This window comes from Mauremys reevesii, linkage group 7, assembly GCF_016161935.1.
Source record: "Mauremys reevesii isolate NIE-2019 linkage group 7, ASM1616193v1, whole genome shotgun sequence".
Lineage (NCBI taxonomy): Eukaryota > Metazoa > Chordata > Testudines > Geoemydidae > Mauremys > Mauremys reevesii.
Window position 1 is genome coordinate 119,105,770 of NC_052629.1, and position 14,183 is coordinate 119,119,952.

At 46.2% G+C, this 14,183-nt stretch overlaps 1 protein-coding gene across 1 annotated transcript in view; it reads left to right on the forward strand.

Moving 5' to 3' along the window:
- LRIG1 (leucine rich repeats and immunoglobulin like domains 1) overlaps positions 1–14,183 on the forward strand; it is a 130,113-nt gene continuing 115,930 nt past the window's right edge. The window contains exon 1 of the mRNA XM_039546645.1: positions 1–963. Within this exon, the coding sequence (XP_039402579.1) occupies positions 764–963 (200 nt within the window). The 5' untranslated portion in view covers positions 1–763. The remainder of the gene's footprint in view (positions 964–14,183) is intronic.

Consider the following 14,183-nt stretch of genomic DNA (forward strand, 5'->3'; position numbering starts at 1 on the left):
CCCGGGGGAGGCTCGCGGGGATCGGTGTGGCTGGCTGGCAGGGCTCGTCCCCGGCCCGGGGCCGGCAGGAAGGGGGCCCGGGAGCGCGAGCAGGGGGAGCTGCCCCGCGGTGGAGGAGGCGGCGCTGCCCGTGCGGGGAAGCTGCCTGAGAGCGCGGCATCGGCCCACGCGGGCAGGGCGGGCGGCGATGCAGCCCCCGGCGGTGGCGGGGCGGCTGCGGGACTGAGCCCCGTGCCCTGGGCTCGAGGAGCGAGCGAGAGACCGGCGGGGAGCGGGACGTGGCCCGGCCGCGGGGACTGAGCTGAGCTTTGGCGGACCCGCGGGTGGGGGCTTGTGCTGTTGCCGGCGGCTCTTTAGCGGGGAACACGTCGGTGCCTTGATTTCCCCACCCCCGCCTCGGGAGCGGAGCCGGACTCTGCCATGCAAGCGCCCCGGGGGGCGGCAGGGCGCTGACAGGCGCCGTCCCGGGGCGCCCCGGGTGCTGCAGTGACTCCACGCGCGGGGGATGCACCCCTGCCCAGCCGCCTGCCTTCCGAAACAGCCGTAGCAGCGACTCCCGGTCACGCCGCCTCCCCCCCTCCGGCAGGACTTGTGCAGCGGAGAAGCCAGTCGGCCATGGCGCAACTGGTGGCGCGGGGAGCCTAGCGCGGGGCACCGCCGATCCCGGACCGCTTGCTGGACACGCTCCGCTTAGCGCTGCCTGGGACTGGCCTGCTTTCGTGCCGCTCACTCCGCTTTGGCCCCCGGGGGGCAGCGGAACAAAATGGCGCGGCCGGTCGTGGGGGCCCCGCTGCTGCGGTCCGCTCCTCGTTTGACTTTCCTTTTGCTGGTCCTGATGCGCCCCGGCTCCGGCTCCGAGCCGCGCTGCGCCGCGAGCTGCGCTTGCACCGGGGAGCTGCTGGACTGCAGCCATCGGGGGCTGACGGAGCTCCCCAGGGACCTCCCCGCCTGGCCCGTCTATGTGTAAGTCCGTCGATCTCCCCGGGGTGGGAGCTGGGCTCACCTCAAGCTTTCCTGGTTCCTCTGTTGTTTTTTTTTGGGGGGGGGGGGGGAGGGAAGGGAGGGTCAAATCCTGTTCGCTCCCTTTCTGCGGTGCCTGAGGTTCCTCCCTCCCCTGGGTTCTTGCTCCTTTGCCTGCTCAGTAGGTGGTGAATTCACGGGCTCTTCCTTTTCCTTCACGGTACGGTCCCGCTTGCCGTGGACTTCAGCGGGAAGCAGGAGCGGGCCTAATCCTGCAAAATGCTGAGCCCCTCTCGAGAACCCAGTGGGATTTGAGGGTTGGGGGACCTGGCAGTAGGTCCTCAGCAAATCACAGGATCGAGCCCTTGAAGTGTCCCAGTTCATATCCTCCCCCCCCCCCATCCATCCTTTAGGCCCTCCACCTGTAAACAGTTATACAGGTGCTTTATTTTTTGTGAGTCTGTTGACGTCCAGGCTTGAGGTTAAGCACATACCTCCCTGCAGGATCAGTGTATTCGTTTGGCGATCTGTGCTGTTTTTGTGCCAGTGATGAATGATAATAATTAGAGTTTGCTGTCAGCCATTGACTGGGGCCGCTTTTCCTTATCTAGTCATTGTAGTTGTTGTGCGCAGCGTAGTAGTTGTAGCCCTGTGGGTCCCAGGATTTAGAGACAAGGTGGGTGAGGTAATATCTTTTATTGGACCAACTTCTGTTGGTGATACAGAGCTAGGTGCGGTTCCAAAGCTTGTGCCTCTCACACACAAATTGGTCCAATAAATTGTAGTTCTTAGGTATTTTACTTTGCAAATCTGCAACATTTCAGCTGCTGATTTTACAGTTGCGTAAGGCCTGGAAAAAACGTCCTTAGTTAACAGTGTTCCTTTTAGTTGATGTGCTTATTACTTTTTTTTTTTTTTTTTTTGCTGCATTGTTACTGGACCAGCTTGTGAAAGAAACAGACTGTGTACTCCCTTTGTGTTGATTTTAAAAACTTTCAGCGTTTCCACAGAGAGTGTTCAAAAACTGGTCAGCGGTGTTTCCTACACATAGGAGTGTGAAGGTGTTAAAGATAAGAGTGACTGTTGTAAAAATGACACAGCACTATCAAGTAGAACAGGGTTTGCACAGGGTAGTTTAGTTATTAAAGACTTTGCACTGTATGAAAGGTGTACAATAATCCGACTAGGCCATATGGTCTTGAACTCATTGAATTTTTTTTAACTGTTAGTTTGGTATGCTGGATTCTTTATATATTAAAACAAAAAATCTTTTTCTTCCAGTTTAATGACACAGGCCTCTTCCTACCATACACGTTTAAAATTGGCTCTTGTGCTTTTTTGCTGCACAGTGTGAAGTTACTGTACAGATCTCATGTTTCTCCCTAATTCAAATTGAACATTGAAGAGAGGGATGGAGACAATGAAAAAGTTGCTGTGTAGTTCTCTGTATTATAGTGTGCCTGGATAAGTAGAATTCTTCTCAATCTGAACTGCTCCCTCTTCATGTTTTTGTAGCTATAGTTTTTAATACTGGATGGAAAGGGTAGGTGAGAGGAATTTTTTTAAACACTATGACCTGGTGTAGATGAAGGCCAAATTTTCTAACTTGGGTGCTAAACTTAGGGCCCTGAATCCATATTTGGGCACCTCAACGAATGGCCTGATTTTCAAAAGTGCTGAACACCTCCAGCTCACCTCACCGTTTCTGAAAATCAGTCCATACATGGATCTAGGTGCTTGAGTTCAAGTATTCAGATTAGGACATTTTGGCTGAAGCTGTTACACTTTAACACTCAACCATTAGATATTTTTAATTGGAAACAAAGTTACACAAAAGTGATTTTTATATCCTGTATTGTTGGGGGGGGGGGTGGATACATAGCTTTACTAGAGTTTTAGAGTAGCTGTTTTATATGTTGATTTCAAGTACAACTTGAAAGTAATGTCATGTTAACTTGAAATCAGAATTCTGCTTCTCTCTCTCAAATCAATCTAGAAGGTTAATGCTTCAGATCATGAGTAATTGGCATATCAACCACCATTTACAGTGGAAGAGAGAATAGGTAATATGGTGTGTCTGAGTTTTTACTGAAATAGTACTTAAAGGTAAAAAATGAGGGAAGAATGATATTTCAAATTCGAATAGGTGCCGTTTCTTTGCAGCTTATTTTGTAATTTCAGCAACGTCATTAACTATAATTTAACTTGGTAGACTATCTTAAATCTGAAATGATTAAAAGGTTCAGGAAACCTAAGGGGAAAGTTGAGGTCAACTTTGACAATTTATTCATTTCATTTGGCTATCAGAATGCAGAAGAACCTAAAGTGTATGTGTGTATACTTACATAAATAAATATCCTTAACTGTTACCTAACCTTTCCGAAATGAAGACTAGGGAGGAGGGGGAAAAAGAGAACCTTGATGCTTCTGTCATTGGGGCTTTTAGGATCTGAAGAGATGTATAAATGGTTGACTATATAATACTTCTGGTTATGTAGATATACTGTACATCTACCAGGAAAGAAAATGGTCATTGATGTTTTTGTGGAGATCATTCAATTTGTTCTGAAGTAGAATTATTTTGTTAGAGGTTTGTTATCATTATGCACTTTTGACTATAGTCAAAGTACCTGTTTTAGATGAGATTATTGGGAGTTATTCTCAGTTACCCTGGTCTTACTGAGTGCAGAATTTGGCCCTTTATTTTCAAAAGCAAAATAACTCCTCATGTACACCTGTTATTAGTTGTACATTTGTATGGTGAAGAGTTCTCAATTCAGCCAAAAGTGATTATGATGGCTTCTAATCTCCTGAGCATAATTTCAGAATCTCCATGTTTCTTTTTAAACAAGACAGTGACTTGTCTGCATAAAAAGTGTATTAATAACTCAGTTTAATTGAATTTACTAGTCTGTTTTTACAGACATGCTAATGCCCAGGAGTGTCATTCATATGGAACAGATTTTTGTGTGTTTTGAGTTCAGTTTAAATTTTATTGGTGAAGTAATCACATTCATAAATCTACTGCTACAGATCTGTGGGTTGTTGATCTTTTAACAATTTACACAAAATCTGATTTGTCAGTTCAGCTAATTCTTTGGTTAATTTAGAATTTATAAAGTGGGATTTAGCAATGATTTTTGTACTTAATAATATATCATTTTTTCTTTTTTGCTGTCCCTGTAAAATATGAAAAAGCAGCCAAAGAAGCTGAGAAACTTAAATGCTTTGCTCTAAAAGTTATGTGGTTTCTAACTAAAAGAATTACATTTATTTACTTATCTAGATTTGTAACAAAACAAAGCCACCTTTCTTTTCTTTTATGATTTCTATGATAGGTGCTACTATCATAATACAAATAAACAATAATGAAAGCTCGGTTCTAAAGTGCTAGTTAATTATCAACTGGCATTTAATTTATATTTGATTTCTTCTTTAAAATAGCACTGAATGTTGGAAACAGTAATTGTATTATATACAAATGCAATACCTCATTTCATTTTAACACTTAAAAAAAGCATTAAGGGAGGGAAGATTTTAAAAAGCATCCAAGAGATTTAGGAGCACAAATCCTATGGACTTTCAAAGGGGCTTGGGCTCTTAAATCCATGTAGGTACCTTCGGAGATATCCTTCTAAAAGCTTACTCTTTAATTAGTGCCCTTGTGGCTAAGCAATCCTTGGAGTTCATTTCTACTGCATTACAGATAGATTTATAACAGTTTAAACAAATAACCTGTCAGGGTTGGCTTGTGATAGTTTTGAAACCAACTTTATTAAGTTGTATATTTGCTTAACAGGACTGTCAGTATTGGAAAAATGTATGGCCATCATTTGTTGTTTTTGTTGCCTTTAGCTACTGTAGTATTAAGAGGTGTTTTTTTTTTGTTCAAAAGCAATAACTGATTTGAAGAAGAGTAATAAACTGTGGCCACTTATAGTTAAGTGTTTAAAAAATGGTCAGTGATATTTTGTACACTCGTACATATGAAAGGACCATGTTCTTTCTCACCACAGTTTTGAGCTTCTAACTGGGAACAGCAATTGAGCCCAAGAGTAAGTTGAAACAGTTCAGCATAACCCCTGAAGTCTGTTTAATAAACCACATCAGTGAGCCACCATGCAAACCTTGCAATTAACCAGTTGCAGCTCTGAAAAGTTCAGCATCTCTGGAAGGAGGTGAAAAAAATCTAAATCCACTGGGTGATCGATTGATATCTCTGCTTACCAGTGTCTTGCTTTGAAGCCTCTTGAGCTGGTTAGACATCAAAAGACGCAAAATAAGTCTGAAGTCTGATTTACATTAGAATATTATCCGTGGCACAAACTTCAGTGCCAAGCTTAGGAACAAAATGCTTCGTGCTCAGAAATGCCAGGTGCAGAGCTCTGAGAACATCAAAAATAACTTTGGAGATCAAGCAAAGCATTATGGCCATTAAAACAAAGTGATCTCCCTTTTTCATAAAGAATAGTAAAGAAGTTGATTAATTTTTTTTCATAGATGAGTAAAAGATACTTTTTTCTCCTATTTAGGGGTGATGTTTTGGTCCTGGTTCTTATTTACAGTAAGGCTCTGAGAATGTAAAGGTGCCTTTTAGTGTGTGTGTGTGTGTAATTTGCTGCCAGATTAGTTTAAAGGGGTCCTGCGTGTAAATGAAAATCTATTTAAGTTGAAATATTGGCACATTTATGACAAACATCAATGATAACAGTCATAAGAAGCCAGGAAAGGAAACTACTTTTAATAACTTTGTTTTATTAATTCCCTGGTTAGTTACTGCCCTGCTCAGAGACACCCACAATTCTTTTCCCAGTTGAATATGGAGTAACTCCAATAATTCCAGTGAATTTCCTCCATAGTTACACTGGGTTACATGGAAGAAGAATTTGGTCCTTTGGTTTATTACTCCTGGGTGAATTCTTCACCAAAATATTAAACATTCTGTGCACAATATTTTAAAATTCTACTTATTTTATTTGTCAAAATAACACAACATGATCATTTCAGTTTCCATTATTTTGGTAATTTATTTCATAATACCTGTCAGCAAGTATGTCTGTAACAATACAGACAGACACTGAAAAAAGATTCAGGAAATGTTTTTGACAAATAGATTCCGTATTGGGCATATCAATACATAACTTTGAGTAATAATTCATTTAAACTACAATACAGAACTGTATTTCCCGCACCCCTCAGAAGCAGTGCAAGGGCTTTGGAGGAGTCAGGGTAACAGAGGAGCTGAGGGAAGTAATTGCTGGGAAGGAGCCTGGAAGTGAACCTGGAGGGTTGTTGCGTGGGGGTGGGAGAAGTATGGAACAGGTTCTTTTGGGGGGAAGGGATTGTTAAGGAGTTGGGGAGCCTCCCCCATGCAGAACCTAGCTGACCCCTAGCTTCTCCCATTCAGTCAGGCACATCTGCCCTGACCCATGTGTCTCAGCTCACCTTACACAGCAGCCCCTGGTGGGCAAAAGGCGTAACTGCAGTGCCTCTCCGGCAGAATGTATTTTTTGTGGTGGGGGAAAAAAATCTTCAGGGGTCATTAATTCTGCACCTGCGCAGTGGCACAGACTTCCCCAGGGGTAGTTTATAGGGCAGAATATAATAGCCCAGACTTTGTAGTTCATTGAGCCATTACAACTGTATCAATATGTACGTGATCTAGTACACAGTCTCATGCAGTTTCTTGAGTGTTTAAAAAAAATCACGTTTTTATCTCTTCTGTCTTAAATGTGTCAGTGTAACATTATGGTTGTGGTGCAAAGAATGAAATTCAGCTTTACAGTTGGGCACTTATGCCTGCGTATCCAGGTGTGCATGAAAGTTACATGGATAGCCAGGGCAGAGTATTAGGGGGTGTTAGTTCTATTGCCATCCGTGGAGCTATGACCGTTTACACTAGTTGAAGATCTACCGCCCATGAATTTCAGGAGTTTAAAAACGCAGAATACATAACTGCATATTTTTATTCAGGTTCAAATTTTCACAGGTTTTTAAAATGTTCAGATTTTGACCAGCTCTACTGAGGCAAGTATATTTTGATCAGTCGTGTAATGATGTGCCTGGATTTCAAAGGAACTGTATGGCTCATTTTGGAGCCTTTTATCTCATAGCTATTTATCAGCCAAGGATGATAGTAACAAAAGTGATATAGGTGCTTAGGAGCCTAAATCTCATTGAAAATCAATGGGACTTAGGTGCCTAAATGCCTGGGTCACTTAGGGCCAGATTTTTAGGTATTAGGTTCCTAAAGATGCAGATAAGTGCTTAGTGGGATTTTCAAAAATGCCTGGCTGCCTGAAATCAAATGTGCTCAAGCATTTGCATATCTTCCAGCATGGAGTAATCCTGTTCAAGTCAATAGGCACTTAAGCACATGTAGTCCTTGTTGAATTGGGCCTTGATATGTGTGGATCCTGAGCTACCTGTTTGAAGTCCTCGGTGAATGGTGCTGGGTGTGGAAAACTGCTCTGCCATTGCCAGTGGGTTACTTGCTTTCTGGACTTCAGTTGCTCTCAACTAAAATTCTGTCTCCTTTGGAAATGTCAGGAGAGGTGGGGGTGAGGGGAAGAGTTTGTGCTGCTGATTTGACCAAGGGAGAAGAGAGAGATCCTGGCAATTCTTGCCTCCTATGTCTAACTCCTGTCCTTGCTGAAATAATGGAGCAACGATTAAGAAAATCTGACAGCTCATTTGTGCTCAGCCCTTATGCAGCTGTATGGGGTCAGGGTAGGCAGTAAGAAACTCTGTCTTCCCTCCGCTCCCTTCCTTTGTGTAAATCATCCAGAATTGCAGCTTTCGGGGGTGTGGAAATAACTATCTTCTGGGAGCAGAGGGGGTTGGGGAGTAGGGGCACCAGTGGGGAATACGCTGCATCCCTTAACAAATTGCCTGAGGCAGAATGCTCCACGCTGGGCCGTGTTCACTGACCCCAGTGCAGGCCGGTGGCTAAATTCCACAGTTATGTTCTAACCTTTCTGGAGAATGAAGGAACTGTAATCAATATACAGCATGGGTTTGTCATGAATAGATCTTACGAGAAAATCTTGATTGACTTTTATTAACAGAAGTACAGACTCCAGTGGATGAAAGGCCTGTGGTAAGACTATACATACTCTGATTTGAATAAAGCATCTAGTTCCCCTGAAATAGTTTACTCAGAAATGTAACCTCTAAAGGATGGTGTTCTCCACTGACTAGCCATTTTGTGTGTGGGGTGTTAAGACTATTGTAGATGAGATCTGCGTGTTTGCAGTTTTCATGACAATCCCTGTGTTGTGGAATGCCTCTAGCCTAATCCATTTTGTCGATCAGTGTCCTACAGACTTTGTTTTATAGATGTCGCTTGCCCACTAGAATAACGGAATGACTATCTTAACCAGACTTTCAAAACAATTCCTCCTCTCCCGCCTGGTAGGTGGATACTTCTGATGCACAGCAAGGAAACACACTTTTAAATGATAGCTCTAACCCCCTTTAAAGTTGGGGTCTGCAGTGGAAACCCTTTCATGAGCTTAACTGTATTGAGACTAGTGTGGTTAGAATGCTCTGTAATCATTTTTGTTTTAATTACCAGTCTTAGTTCATTTGAATGTGTGTGTCGTCTTTTGGCTTCATTGACCACACTCAGCATGCTTTGGACAGATTTTGCTATTACCGAGAGACCATGCTTAGCATGAGCCTGCTGCTGGTCCAGCGGAGCTTTCCCCAAGGTCTGAATGCCTACCCTGCACCAATAAGTGGGGTACGAAGCAGTTTAAACTCAGTAATTCTAGGATTGGATGTGTGTGGGGAGGGATGTAAAATTTTATATATGAGACTAGGAACAAAGCCTAATGACTGGAACACAGCGATTAAAGGGCAATTCTAATCCCAGCTATTGAAGATGTCTCCTAGCTCAGTGGTTTGAGCATTGGCCTGCTAAATCCAGGGTTGTGAGTTCAGTCCTTGAGGGGGCCATTTAGGGAACTGGGGTAAAAATCTGTCTGGGGATTGGCCCTGCTTTGAGCAGGGGGTTGGACTAGATGAAGTCCGTTCTAACCCTGATATTCTAAGAAATGCTCTTTTAAATCTATTACAAGTCAAAGGACTTTAGGACCCTGTGAGAAATGCCCAGAGTACTCCTCCCTCTTTCTGAGAAACTTCATGGCCTTTAATCACTCTGGGCTTTCCCTCTCCACAGCCACTGCAATTCAAAAGGCAAGAGTCCCATAAAAAGGGAGCCAGAGCTCAATGGCTTTGTTAATATTCAGTGCCATTTACAATGGGCGCACTTTGAAAGGGGGAGAATGAATGGTTTGGGAGATGAGAGGAAGAGAGACTAAGGAAAAATCCCCAGAGCAGGGAAACAAGCATCCCAGTGGGCACTGGAGAAGTGAAAACGGTGTCAGTTGTTCTCAGAAAAAATATATTATTTTCTTAGCTTGTGCAAACTGTTCTAAGGTTCTGCATCGGGAAAACTGCTTAATCTCAGATGAGTTATTGCTAGAATGACTGAACAGGGAGCAAATCTGGAGGTATGTTGCTGTCTCTCTTAGCCTCATGGAAACGAGGGGAAAACCATATGCCCCGGTGAATTGTATTGATTGGGATCTTGGGCACCAATTCAGCAAAGCACTTCAGCACATGTTTAACTGTAAGGAAGTGAGTAAAATCCCATCCCTATTCCGGAAGGCATTTAAGCACATGCTTAAATCCCATAAGAGGCATTTATGGCAGCTGTGGATTTCTGAGTGCAGCCATGCCCTTTTCCCTGGACCATGCCTCCCCTGCTCCCCAATATGCCACGGTCCCTGGTAGCAGATTAATTTGGTTTCCAGCTGCTTTGTACCTCCAGGTGGGGTAGATAATCTTTATTGATGTCTCAGTTCGGTACTGGTTCATTTCCTGGATGTCTTCCTGTCTTCACTGCAGGGTTGACTTGAGATATAATTTGAGTGGTTCCTGAAACTTGGGTCAGGTTCACCACCAAACCTCTTAACTCCAGCGCGCTGGTGCTTTTAACATGAATTAGGTGACCTATCAGGGGATATAAACTGCACTGTGAGCTAGCATAACTGGTCAGCTGCTTACGCAATTGCTCTGCAGCACTAGTGCTGTTTCACAGCATGGCCGCCCTCACATGAGGCCAACGCAAGAATGAAGCTGTAGCCTGAGGGAAGTTCACTCTTCTTATTTATCAACCTGATAGGAATGGGGTAGAGAAGACTATTAGCACCTGGCTGGGAATAAGAGGAGGGATTTCACTTAGGCCTTGTCTACACTGGCAAGTTTCTGCACAGGAAAGCACCTTTTTTCATTGTAACTCCTGAGGTGTACACTCTACTAAGCCACTTAGTGTGCAGAAACTGCGCAGTTGCAGCGCTGTAAAAAACCCACCCCAACGAGAGGCATACAGCTGTCTGCGCCGGGACTACAGCACCGCAGTGCCAGTGTAGACACCCTGGTCGATTACAGTGCTGCGATTGGCCTCCGGGAGGTGTCCTACAATGCCTGGTCTCGCTTCTCTGGTCATCAGTTTGAACTCTACTGCCCTGCCCATAAGCGACCAACCGTCATCCCCACCCCTTACATTCCTTGGGAATTTTGAAAGTCCCCTTCCTGTTTGCTCAGTGATGCATGCAGTGGTCTGAGCGCATCTTTCCAGGTGGCCATACCTGTTCCATGCACCAGGCGATCCACTTGGAGCAATGCCGAGCTGCTGGACCTCATCAGCATTTGGGGACAGGAGGCTGTCCAGTCCCAGCTGCGCTCCAGCCATAGGAATATGATATCTATAGACAGATTTCACGATATGTGACAGAAAGGGGCCATAACCGGGACACAGTGCAGTACAGGGTCAGAGTGAAGGAGCTGCGGAATGCCTACCACAAGGCATGGGAGGGAATCTGCTGCTCTGGTGCTGTGCGCACGAGCTGCTGGTTCTACAAAGAGCTGGATGCAATACTCGGTGGTGACCCCACCTCCACTGCGAAGGTCACTGTGGCTACTCCGGTGGCTCGCATACCAGTCGAGACTGGACCGAGCCAGGAGGAGGAAATCTTGGACGAGGATGTGGAGAGGGAGGGGGACCCAGAGGCAGAGGACGACTTGGAGGTCAGAGCTGCATGCAGCCAGGAGGTCAGAGCTGCATGCAGCCAGGAGGTCTTCTCTACCCCGGAGGAGGCTAGCCAGTCACAGCTGTCAGATCTTGGCGAAGCGCAAACAGGAGAGGAGGCCCCTGGTAAGTGGCTTTGATTTTGGGAATCGCTGAAGTGAGTTGTTGGGGGCAGGAGGGTTGCAGAAAGGAGGCTTGTGTCTGTATGATGCGTTTACCACCAAATGTCTAGTCTGAGTGGTGGATCAGGGTGTTGATTACTCCCTCACTTCACGGGAATCTGGCCGAGAGATCTTCACGAAACTCTCATGGAGATACTGGGCAATCTGCTGCCACAGGTTCTTTGGCAGAGCTGCTTTGTTTCTTGCCCCATTAAGGGTAACTTCCCCGCACCACTCTGCTGTCACTGGTGGGGGGGTGGAGGGGACCCATTGCTGCACACAGGCGAGTTGCATAAGGGCCAGGGCGGAAGCCTCAGTCTTGGAGAAGACACGGCTTCTGGAAAATGTGGGGACAGGAATGATTATAAGGCTGCTCCCTACAGTGCTGGCTCTCCCCAGGAGCCACGTGCCCAGTGTACAGTGTGGTCCTGGAACACTGATTTCCCCTGCCCCTGCAGTTACTCACCACTTTGGGGGTTTTGTGGCACATGTGCTTGCCTGGGGTCAGCCAGTTAGTGACAGGTGTGTGAATAGTGGCTGTGTTTTAAATCACTGAATCAGTGGTCTGTGTGTTGCCAACAATACTGCTTCTGTAAAATGTTGCATTTTGGCTTCACAGGTATGACCTTGGGAGCCCAGCCTCCCTCTTTGTTATCACCAGCTGAACGGCTGTGCAGAATTAGAAAGCGACCATGGAGTACTAAAGAGGACTTTCTGTGTGAGGTCACGATGCACTCCGCGGCCGAGAAACAGGAATTGAAGGAGTGGTGGGACAGCGAGAAGAGGGACCAGAAGGAGATCGCGGCGCACCAGAACAAAGTCACGGAGCGGCTTTTAAACGTTATGGAGCACCAAGCGGACACGTTCCCTGTGATACTAGCACTGCAAACCAAGCAGATCCGCGCCCGCCCTCCCCTGTAGCTGATATCGCAAAACTCCTTCCCATCCTCCCCGATGCCACCATCATGCTCTTATCAGCCTCCTGGTTCCAGTCTGTATCTGCTGCATTTCACTCCTGCCCCGTCACAGTCCAGCACTGTGGACTCCCAGTACCCACTGCACTCAACCCCCGTCCCTCTGCAGTTTTGCTTTGCTGAAGTATAGTGCCCGCGGCACTGTACTCCAAAGGAGAAGGTTGGATATGATACCTGGACATACACAAATCTTTAACTGTCCTGGGACTCCCTTCCTTCCCCCATCCCGCTCAGCATTGATGTGTTTTTATTTGTTTGTTTGTCGCTCTCCTCCGGTTGTTCTTTTTTAATAAAATAATTGTGTTGGTTTGAAAGCAATCTTTATTCTATTAACTGAAAGCAAACAGAGCCCTTTAAAGCAATAGGCAATTTTCTTAAACCTTCATATTACATCGTCTGCATCAACCATAATCACCTCCTAATATTACAAGCATTGCACTCCTGAGCATAGCAACAAATATTAGTGGCTTTCATCTTCAGATTGCTGCCTCATGGCATCCCTGATCTTTATGGCCCTGCGCTGCGCCCCTCTAATAGCCCTGGTCTCTGGCTGTTCCAATTCAACCTCCAGGCACTGAACCTCGGCGGTCCAGCTCTGAGTGAAACTTGTACCCTTCCCTTCACAAATATTATGGAGTGTACAGCACACACCTATAAGCATAGGAATGTTGTCATTGGCCAGGTCCAACCTCCCATATAGGCAGCACCAGCGGGCCTTTAAACGGCCAAAAGCACACTCAACAGTCATTCTGCACTTGCTCAGTCTGTGGTTGAACTGCTCCTTGCTGCTGTCAAGGTGCTCCATGTATGGCTTTATAAGCCATGGTGTTAAGGGGTACGTGGGGTCTCCCAGGATCATAATTGGCATTTTGACATCCCTGAAGGTGATCTTCTGGTCCAAGAAGAAAGTCCCTGCTTGCAGCTTTCTGAACAGGCCAGTGTTCCGAAAGATGTGAGAATCATCCGGACCAGCCTGCGTTAATGTCTGTGAAACGCCCACGATGATCCATAAGTGCCTGGAGAACCATTGAGAAATACCCCTGGCGATTAATGTACTCAGTGGCTAGGTGGTCTGGTGCCAGAATTGGGGTATGCATGCCATCTATCGCCCCTCCGCAGTTAGGGAAGCCCATTTGTAAAAAGCCATCCATAGTGTCATGCACATTGCCCAGAGTCACGGTCTTTTGGAGCAGGATGCAATTAATGACCTTCCATACTTCTGTCAACATGAGTTCAACGCTCGACTTTCCCACTCTGATGTGGTTGGCAACTGATTGGTAACAGTCTGGAGTAGCCAGCTTCCACAGCGCAATCGCCATGCGCTTCTCCAGCGGCAGGGCAGCTCTCATTCTCGTGTCCTTGCACCGCAGGGCTGGGGTGAGCTCATCACACAGTCCCATGAATGTGGGTTTCCTCATCCGTTCTGCAGCCACTGCTTATCATTCCAGACGTGCATGACGATGTGATCCCACCGCTCAGTGCCTGTGTCCCAAGCCCAAAAGTGGTGTTGCGCTGTGGTGAGCACCTCTGTGACTGCCACAAGCAATCTTGTCATAGCTAGTACGCGTGGCGAGATCAATGTCACACTCCTCTTGCCTTTGGAGTTTAAGGAATAACTCCACTGCCACTCGTGACGTGTTACTGAGAGCGAGCAGCATATTGGTCAACAGTGCGGGATCCATTCCTGCAGACTGAAGAGGCAGAGCGCACAGTACGCAAACCGTTGAAAGATGGCGCCAAATGTGGACAGAAGCACAGGGATTGCTGAGATGCGAAGCAATGCATCATGGGGAATTTGGGACAGGATGCCCTGCGATCCCCTCCGCCTTCCCACAACCCTTAGCGGCAGAAGAGGAAGAGATGCTCTGTGGGATAGCTGCCCAGAGTGCACCGCTCCGAATACCGCTGCAAGTGTGAACACGCTGTTGTGCAGGCAGCTGACAGTGTGAACACACAACAGCGGTTTCCCTTCAGTGCTCTCTGAGTGGCGTT